At 35.7% G+C, this 10,649-nt stretch overlaps 1 protein-coding gene across 1 annotated transcript; it reads right to left on the bottom strand.

Annotated features, from left to right (window-relative positions):
• Positions 1 to 676: 676 nt before the first annotated feature.
• si:rp71-1c10.7 (tumor necrosis factor receptor superfamily member 12A) lies at positions 677 to 10,114 on the bottom strand. The gene is made up of 5 exons (XM_028568007.1): positions 9,755 to 10,114; positions 3,538 to 3,636; positions 3,310 to 3,456; positions 2,649 to 2,697; positions 677 to 2,210 (listed from the first exon to the last, which is right to left on the bottom strand). The coding sequence occupies exons 1-4, from the start codon at positions 9,834 to 9,836 to the stop codon at positions 2,657 to 2,659; spliced, it is 369 nt and encodes a 122-aa protein (XP_028423808.1). The 5' UTR covers positions 9,837 to 10,114; the 3' UTR covers positions 677 to 2,210; positions 2,649 to 2,656.
• Between the last annotated feature and the right edge of the window lie 535 nt (positions 10,115 to 10,649).

The following is a 10,649-nucleotide window of genomic DNA, read 5'->3' as shown; positions in this document are numbered from 1 at the left end:
AGACCATGGCAACTTGCCATTTTCTGACATGATATAAAATCGTATGTATTAATTGTAACGATTTAGATTATCTTACTGTAACATTTGAATGCCACGGTAGCCTACACGTAACGACACCTGCACATTTGAGTTTAAACTGTCAACTTATTTTTACAATGTTCTCCATCTAATCTCCCTGTGGCACTTAACATATTCACTCCTCTGTCATTGATCACAATCACAGCCTGGTATTTGTGGCTTGTGTTAATCTCAGAGCTCTTTCTGTAAATATTTGAAGGAAAATATTGGTTGGATCTATGTACATTCAGATTTTCCTCAGCAGGAGAAAACTGCTAGATTAGCTATCGTGTAATAAAAAAGCATATACCACATGTTCTGATTTATTGGATTTCCAGTGCTCAAAAATGTCTGCTCTCAATTCATATTTATATAACTATTTTGTCACTCTGAAACGTAGATTTTTACTTCTTTGTTAGAACTTAGTATAGAATATAAGCAAATTATTAAATGAAAGTAGTTGAAATGAATTAAAAGACTTGGAAAGTACAATGTGTTTTTTGTCCATATTCTTCCAAATGATACTGAATGTGTGTTATCTCTCTGTACATATTGAGATGCTTAAGATAAATGTTACATACCAGAAAACAGAGCACTTTGCATATCAACAAGACTTGCATTATTATTGGAAGTTGTTTTATTGTGAAAATACATTTGGTACACAGAGCAGTTTATAAGATTGCATTAAGTAAAAGAAGCCAGTGCATGTACAGTATATACAATTAGAAATAGAAAGCAAGAGAAATAAGGGGAAAATGTTAGTCATTGCTCAGTATCATCATTAGCTGGCCTGCTGGAAGTTTAACAAAAATCCTCACTGGAGTCCCTTTAAAAATGTGCTTGTCACTCGCAGTTGATGCAAAACAACACCGCAAGATACTTAAAAAAATAAATAATATACAGATCTAAAGAGAAAAAAAAAAGGAAGTGTCTGTATTTTAACTAATTCCCTAATTTTCCTGCCAGAGGGCAAGCGGTATAAGCACAAGCAGACGGATCCAAAATATGACCTATAAACACTGTCGGTCACCTAAAAATGTCGGTAACCACATAGTGCTGATGCTTTGAAGATAGAAAACATCCCGTACTATAAGAAGGTGGAAAACAACAACCCTGGCCACCATGGTTCTCACTGGCTACAAAATAACAAACCGACATCTCGACATATATCTTCAGATCTCAAACGATTCGACAGGTCAGAATTTGAGTAAGCATAGTGATTGTGTAGCTCCACCTAAAGTGCTGTAGGGGTCATTTCCTTCACTACACTACATTCCTCGCAACATTAACACATGTTAGCAGTTTGGGATATTGTGTGTCTAGTGTTTCAAACATCCTGCCCTACAAGTGTTAGGGAAGTAATGTGTGAATTCTGAGGTTGTGATAGAAAGGAAAGTCCAGCTAACATCTCCTAAAACATAGTAACATTAAAAAAGACAAGACAATATTGTAATAACCTGCAATAAAGGGTCTGTGTTGATCTCAGGAGACCCAGTAACAGTGACTGTTAATCAACAGCTTGCTCAGGTGACTAAAAGAGCAGGTACACACAGGTACTGGCAGGGACGGAGGCTAGAATACATTTCACCTACTGTTAAAGAGCTACATTCAAATGGCCTTAATGTGCCTAACAGTTCACATGTGATTTATCTTTAAGAGGCTGTTATGGTAAATGACCCGTCTAACCCCGCTGAATAGCAGGAGGTCAAACTGCCGCCCAGCAGGCAGCAGTAGCTGTGTTACATTCATCGGAGTCCTGCTGGGAAATACAATACAGAATTTCTCTCTGAAGAAAGTACTGTAGTATTTCTTTTCGAATCAAACATCTGTAAACCGACAAAGGTCTTCCAGACCAAAACATTAATTAAGTGGAATATGAAGGCACAATATGTGAGAATGATACCACTATATATATTGCTTTTACTATACAGAGGTGTGAGAGTCCTTCCTGTGGTCGCTGTCGGACCAACACTGAGGGTGAGATCTGAGCACGTCTCTTCTCTCAACAGTCTAATAAATTAAAATGGTCCAATTCTGGTGAAGAGATACCCTGCAGTCAGAGTATACAGTCCATGGTCCAGAAGTTCCTCCATCCGGATTCTGAACCAGTTGCTCCTTGGTTCTGTCACATCTGTTTCCAGAGGAAGATGAGGCTGTGGGGGCCATGACAGCGATTACAGTCACAAAAGTAGATTCACATTTAAATTGATATTGATATTACTAGATTGAAGCTACTGATATCTGGTGGCTTACATTAAATCTGACTTTATGCCAAATTAATTGTGAAAGAACCAAAAATGAATCTATTACTTTAATTACAACATTAAGGTGCAAAAGAAAATCATATTCATTTTCAAAATTCATACTTTTTTGGTTCTTGATCTAATGCACTTCTCTAAAACACTTTCTTTAGTCATTGTTACATGCCAAATCTATTCAAATAACTACAAAAAAATTACATGGATTTAGTTGGGGGGTTTTTACTGCCAAAATGTACCAGCACTGGCTGAATTAGTTAACTCATCAAAGTATGTATTTCAAATTCATATATTGGTCTAACCCTTGTGTGACAAAGTGAAAATTATACCTACTGAAATGTTTAAGCTTGATAAAGTGGCCCAGCAGTTTCTTCAATGGGTTCTGTAATAAATCAAGACAGAAATTAGCATTTTTAGCATCCCAGCAAAGTGATTGCATATCTAACATGTCTGCAATAGGCCTTTTTCACAGCAGCCATTTTGACATGTCATAGTGGGAATAGCACAGGTGTTACTAATAACATTAACTTTGCTCTGTTATGGGTCACAATACAGGACCCTCAAACTGAAGCAGCTAAATGAAATTAATGTAATTGTTTGTGACTGTGCTTTTCCTAATGTGACACGTTAAAATGGCTTCTGTAAAAAATATACAGTATATATAAGAAGAGACAATACTCATTTTGATGGTTTGTGACACAGCTGCAAAGCTTTCATACCAGAAAAGGGAACTGAATACGAATACAAAAATTACAAAATTTTGCATTAATGATTCACGACAATTTCTTATTTTCAACCTCGTGTTGGACACACTTAGACCATATTTGACACTACAATTTTATTTTGCCAAACAAAAGTGAATTACAGTCTCAGTTTAAGAACATAGAACACTATTTTCAATTTCAACCATTCTTTTTTTTTAGGGTGAAATATGTATATTTATTTACATATTCCAGTGTGAATAATATCAGATTTCACGTTTAAAGAATCTCACCACGTAGAGGCCGTTTGTGTGACTTGCGTCGATGCACCATGACCCCGATAATCAGCGCAGCGCCGACCAGCACCACAGCCAGCACTGAGAAGCTGGTAATGGCTGCCATTTTCCACACGTCAGATGTCTCATCCACAAATTGGTTACCTATTGGTTGAAGGAAAAGAACTTTAACACCGAAAGAAAGGATATCACTGGATAAATACATTTACCGATTCACTGTCTTACATGTGTTGCATGACGGGGTCTTTGGGTACTGCTTGCATGATGCACAGGGCACACAGACATCGAAATCAGGGTTCCAAAACTCTAACCTGCCACACTGACCTGCACACAACAAAACATAACAGTTTAGTTAGGTTTGAGGGCAAAACATTTTTTATGATTTATGAAATATATAACCTATATATAGCCTATATGAAATATTATGATGTAGAGCAAGGCCATGAGAACACTTTTGTTGTATCCCTTTTTATTTTATTAAATCCTCAAGCTCACCACTGCCCTGTTGTCTCTGCATTTTTGGGCCTGCAATTTCCCTAATCGTAACACTATGACTTTTTATCACTTTATTCAACATACTATACTATGACTCTTACATCACTTTATTCGACATACAATCATATGACTTTTTAATCTCTTTTTTGACATACTTTACTATGACTCTTCCATCCTCTATTCAACATGCTATACTATGACTTTTTTTCATCACTTTTTTCGAAATGCTGTAATATGACGTTTTTATCACTTTTTTCCGACAAACTATAGATATGATTTTTTTATTACTTTTTTCGAAATACTGTACTATGACTTTTTTTTGACAACTAGACTTTATTTGACATACTATACTATTACTTTTTTAACATGCTATACTATGGCTTTTTATTACTTTTTTTGACAGGCTATACTATACATTTTTATAACTTTTTTCAACATGCTATAATATTACTTTTTTAATCATTTTTATCGACGTGCTTTGACTTTATTCGAAATGCTACTCTTGACTTTTTTATCATTTTTTTTCTACATACTAAACTATGACTTTTTCAACATACTGTAGTATGACTTATGTATCACCATGTTTTTGCATACTATGTATCACTTTTTTTATCACTTTTATTTTTAGGTCCAATACATATATTTATTTATATATATTATTGTATATATATAATCATAAAGTCTTCTGTCAGGTCCTATAGCTTAGAGTGATGAGAGAATGTTTAGGAGACAGAAGGTTGTGTGTTTGAATCCTGTAAGTTTTGAGGTCCAATACACTAAGTGAAAGAGACAAATATACCCAAATCACCAACTCTTCTCTTTGGTCAGGTAACTTGTGTATTCCAACCCTGAGTGGTCCAACCAGATGTAAGTCCTACAGGACTGAAGACTACCAATAGATTTGGATAACAGTTGTGTTCCTTTCAGTTTCTCTGATCACTTTTTTCGTCATGCTATACTGTGACTTTTTTATCACTTTTATCGACATACTATACTATGACTTTTTTTTTAATCAATTTTATCGACATGCAATACTATGACTTTTTTATCACTTTTTTCGACATACAATACTTTGACTTTTTTCGACATACTATACTATGACTTTTCATAAATTTTATCAACATGCTATATACTATGACTTTTTTTATCACTTTTTTTGACATGCAATACTATGACTTTTTTATCACTCTTTTCAACATACCATACTATGACTTTTTTGACATATCATACTATGACTTTTTTTGACATACTATACTATGTCTTTTTCATCAATTTTATCGACATACTATACTATGACTTATTTCGACATACTATACTATGACGTTTTTATCACTTTTTTGACATACTATACTATGACTTTTTTTATCACTTTTTTCAACATACCATACAATTACTTTTTCGACATACTATACTATGACTTTTTTTATCAATTTTATCAACATGCTATGCTAGGACTTTTTTATCACTTTTTTCGACATACAACACTATGACTTTTTGGAGGCCTGCTATACGAAGACTTTTTTTTTAGGTCCAATATATAATATATATATATATATAATTATATATATAATCATGAAGTCTTCTGTCAGGTCCTATAGCTTAGAGTGATGAGAGAACGTTTAGAAGACAGAAGGTTGTGTGCTTGAATCCCATATGTTTAAGTAAGTTTTGAGGTCCGATACACTAAGTGAAAGAGACAAATATACCCAAATCACCAACTCTTCTGATTGGTCAGGTAGCTTGGAGAGATAACTGAATGATTAGAAGACAGAAGGTTGAGGGTTCAAATCCTATATGTTTCAGTAAGTTGTGAGGAAAGTTACATTAAGAGAAAAACACAGACTTGTGTATCACATAACACATATCCTATGGTGATAAGGGAATGACTGTAAGACAGAAGATTGTGTATTCCAGTCCTGAGTGGTCCAACTAGATGTAAGTCCTACAGGACTGAAGACTACAAATAGATTTGGAGAACAGTTGTGTTCCTTTCACTTTTCTTTTTTTGTCATGCTATATTCTGACTTTTTCATCAATTTTATCGACATGCTATACTATGACTTTTTTCGACATGCTATGACGTTTTTATCACTTTTTTTCAACATACCATACTATGACTTTTTTTCAACATACTATACTATGACTTTTTTTATCAATTTTATCGACATACCATACTATGATTTTTTTCAACATACTATACTATGACTTTTTTATCATTTTTTTCAACATGCTATACTGTGAGTTTTTTCGACATGCAATACTATGACTTTTTTATCACTTTTTTCAACAAACCATACTATGACTTTTTTCGACATACTATACTATGACTTTTTTATCAATTTTATCGACATACCATACTGATTTTTTTCAACATACTATACTATGACTTTTTTATCACTTTTTTTCGACATGCTATACTATGACTTTTTTCAACATACTATACTATGACTTTTTATCACTATTTTCGACATACAATACTATGACTTTTTATCACTATTTTCAACATACAATACTATGACTTTTTTCGACATACTATAATATGACTTTTTATTCACTTTTTTCGACATACAATACTATGACTTTTTTATCACTTTTTCGACATGCTATACTATGACTTTTTATTCACTTTTTTTCGACATACTATACTATGACTTTTTATCACTTTTGTCGACATACAATACTATGACTTTTTTATCACTTTTTTCGACATACAATACTATGACTTTTTTATCAATTTCATCGACATGCTATACTATGACTTTTTAATCACTTTTTTCAACATACTGTACGGTTTTTGAGTTTTACTATTTATATGAAATTTTTCATGACATACAAAACTATGACTGTTTTAGGACATTTTAATGACATATGACTTTTATGAAATGTTTATGGCATACTATATTATGACATTTTTATGACATATGACTGCTTTTATGACTTGTTTATGACATACAATTTTATCACATACATTTGCAAGATTCTGGAATAAAATAAAATCACAACCAATTGACTCGCAGGAGAGCTGGAATCATATAATAGAGTACTTGTGAGGAACTTGTTGGTTTTCATGTTCTCATAAAATGAAAGTGGGAAATTCTTACTGATGCAATTTGATTGCAAGAGAGAATTACTCAGTTACTTCTGGTACATGAACAGGCAGTGCGTGAAGAGCAGGATGTGTTTTCACAGAGTGCTTCCTTCGAATTGTTTTGTGACTGTGTGCGTGTGTGACTTCCAGAGAATAAACGAACGTGAGAAAGAAGTTGTCAGTGGTTTAGCTCTGAGAGACAAACGTCTCCCTCCGTGGACCCAATGGAAAGCTTCATCTCTTTCTTTTGGCAGCCAGACAGCTGAACAATCAAAGCTGTGCACTTACCAAATGATAAATAAAAGGAATTAACCTTAACACTAATTGCAAGCTGTGTGTACAGTAGAGAATGTTTTAGTGTTTTAATAATGTAGGGTTGCTCTGCTGGTTTCTGGCTTTGGTTAAGAGGCACGTTTGCCCCCATGGTCATGCATCAAGTAGTGAATATTGTGACATCCAGCTGACCTCCACAAAACAATATTACACAGACCGCAGCCTATTCTAGGATGAATGAAACAATACCAAAGTTTCAGATAGCGTAACAAGGAAATAATGATAATGATAATCTTTCTTCCTACTCAGTGCCACACGTGTAGTTGCATGAACAACTTCTTTTGTGTCCATCATTATAACAAGGAACCACCCCAAGCCTAAATTGAGTCATTATTTGTGATAAATGTCATGTTCAAACTGGCTGCTTTGCTCACCACTGAAAGCAATACCAAAACTACCAGAGAGATGAGTCTGACGCAAACCAAAAGTAGTTAAATGGACGTGTCGGAAACTGTGGACCGCTTCAATGAAAACAAAACCAGGTAATGAAAATTGCAACATCAAGCTGAGGAGCTGACACACCAACTTTTTAAAAACAGTGTTACGACACAAATTCCAGCTAACGAGATTAGGGAAACTATACCAGACATGACAGGGTTACACGTAAATGAAACAAGAAAATATTCTCGAGATCTGTGTGTAATCACAATCATCATTCTTTTTTCAGTGTAAATACTCAGGACTGGTTTGAACATAGTGCTGCACATCATTTATCAAAACAGTGCAATTAATCAATATAAAGTAATGGTCTGAACTCTGACATCCAAGTGAGGGTTACAATATGTTTTCTACTGTTATTAATTACAATGTAGTATTAGTACTACTCTGTAAAATAATAATATGCCAGTACATGTAAGAGACCTGCATTCAAAACAGTACTTCAGTAGAAGTACAGAAGTATTATTAGCGAAATGTGCGTTCAAGTACTCTTATTATGAAAAACATCCCCTGTGGATGATAAATTATTATATATGACACTGGATTGTTAATACTGATGCATCAGTGCATATGTAGCATTTTACTGTTGTTGCTGGTTAAGGTGGCGCTAACGTTCCTCTAATCTTTGTGAAATATTAAACAATTGACCTCTTTAGTCTTAAGGAAACCATATAAGAAGTCTATGTGTATATGTCTCTTTGGTGGAACTGAAATACCTGTTAACCAGTGATTCTAAGTCATTATTAAGCCAGCTGCAGCCAAAAGGCACTTGCTCAAAAAGTCATTTTTAAAGCATTTTGACCTCTAACTCTCAGGTTATGTTACAGCCACATGCTCAGGCCCCTGGAGACTCTCCATCCTCCACAGCCTGCCCGCCTGCAGAGCTGGACTGACTCATTTTATAGCTGTGGTCACAGCAACAATGTGTCACAGTTCTTGTAAGCATTTCTCCTGATGACTTCAGTCCGACATCATCCCGCTTGTCTCCCGCTCGAGGGTTCAAAAGGGCACAGAGAGGAACTGAGCTGTGACTGCTAGTTGACCTCCGTCCAAACCAAAACCACACCGAAGCGGAGCGTTTGTTGCTCAATTCAGATAACTACCTGAAACTGCTGATTAAATCTCAACCATGTTTCTTAACTTTAAGTTTAAGAAAGAAATGATTCTGCTGGGTGTTTCAGTGGGACTCCTCATGATTTATTCTAATGGGTTACTACACCTTTTTCACACATGCATGAATGGAAACACCATCAGTCAGCATTATATTTTAGCAACAGGGATTATCATTTGCCTACCACATAAGTTTCTTATGATTCAGCACTTTAAATCTGGCAAACAAGAACAAGTCTGGAGCCATTTTTCTGTGTTCCCCGAGCAGAAGACCTTGGCAAATCTCAGCACCTAGCATGACAAAGTGTGTTTTAGGGTGTGGGGTGCTGTGTTTTGTCATTAACTGGAAGGGGGTGGGTGGACCAACAGCTGATGTCCAGATGTAGCTATGTTTTCACACGATAGGATTTTAACCAAGCATGTTTTGATTTAGTGAGTTAAAATGCATTTGGTAACTTCAATGCCTGAGGAAATTCCTAACCCATGCAATTATTATTTCAGATTTTAGGTTCCCAGTGCAATCTGAGTCTGGTGTTCTCCACTGGGATTAAATCCAAACTTCAAACTATTGTGGAAACCAAGTCAAAAACTGTCTTTTTTGGAGTTGGTTTGAGACAGTAAAAACATATCTTTGAGCGAAATGGACACAGGCAGTGCACTCTGTCTATGTGTCCTTACCGAGGGACACGGATGGATGGGGTGAAATAAGGCGATCGGAATGCGGAACCGGTGAGAAATGCAGCTGGTAAAGGAAGCGGCTTTGTAAGCAGACCCACTATGACTCCATTATAGGGAGACCAAATCATTAGACTCTAATCCATGTTCACAGAAACAAGGATACCCAACAAATGTTCATAAATCAAATGTAGAAATGAAAAACATCATGTTTTGTAATCATAGTTAAACGAATACATTAGGTTTCATTTTACAAAAAAAAAAAAGAATAGTTGTTGAAATATAAAAACTCATACTACTTACTTTTCTGTGCGCTCACACCGTATACATTGATCACAGTCGCTATAATAAGTCCGCACAGCGCGCAGAGAGCGTTTGAAGCCATGTTGTCGGCGGGTAAAAAGCTGCTCGCTGTCGGCTACACAATTCCCGAAAGTTCATCTGATTAACAATCCGTGCTGGTTTTCAGCATGGAAAAGCGAGCATCAGAGTGAGTCACCCGGAGGACTCTGAGTCTTGTTTTAATAGCGCACACACCCACGCTAACAGTTCAACTCCTATGAGTCATTTCCTATGTACTGTACTGCTCGGATTCTCTTTGCGCACTAACCGACTCACAGGAAACTCCTCTACCGTAGTTATGTGGTTTAATTTGCTTCACTTCGAGTGAAAGTTTCAATTAAAGCACTTCAGGTATGAGTTTCAATACATACATTTCAAATTTTATTGCCACACCCTGTTTTTCTCCACATTTTTTTCTTTTTTTTTTTTACCAGAGAGCCTGTGTAGTCTGGACTTAATAGTGTTCTCATTGTTATTACCACGCCTGTCGACGTCATTCCCTCCTCTCTGCCAAAAAACACAACTCTCTGGCATGAGTCTGGGTCCCATGCACAGAGAAAGAGGAACAGCAACTGAGGCAAAAACAGATGACATTTAATAGAAAAACTATCAAAGCCTTTGGGAAAGTCTGCTCAAAGTTAAAGTGAGATAAGATGCGTTTCATCTTTGTTTACTTGAGTGCCTTGTGTAGATACTGAACAACTGCGATGTTTTCTTTTTTGTAAATTGACATTTGAATAGTGAGGGTCCCTGACGCAGAGTGGTGTTATTAACGTCTGGGGCTGGGTGTAGCCTGTTGCTGCAGCACAAATATGCAATAACAAAGCCAGTGAACTCGTGCCTGGAGTGCTATCAG

The sequence above is a fragment of the Perca flavescens genome, chromosome 21, assembly GCF_004354835.1.
Source record: "Perca flavescens isolate YP-PL-M2 chromosome 21, PFLA_1.0, whole genome shotgun sequence".
Taxonomy (NCBI): domain Eukaryota; kingdom Metazoa; phylum Chordata; class Actinopteri; order Perciformes; family Percidae; genus Perca; species Perca flavescens.
This window is presented reverse-complemented; position numbering and strand designations above follow the sequence as displayed.

Bases quoted from the DNA above. Each gene is read 5' to 3' on its own strand.
- si:rp71-1c10.7 (XM_028568007.1), bottom strand. From the start codon at position 9,836: ATGGCTTCAAACGCTCTCTGCGCGCTGTGCGGACTTATTATAGCGACT. The intron at 3,637-9,754 runs GTAAGTAGTATG...TGTTGTGTGCAG, and splicing joins CGGTGTGAGCGCACAGAAAA to GTCAGTGTGGCAGGTTAGAG. The intron at 3,457-3,537 runs GTAAGACAGTGA...TTCAACCAATAG, and splicing joins GACCCCGTCATGCAACACAT to GTAACCAATTTGTGGATGAG.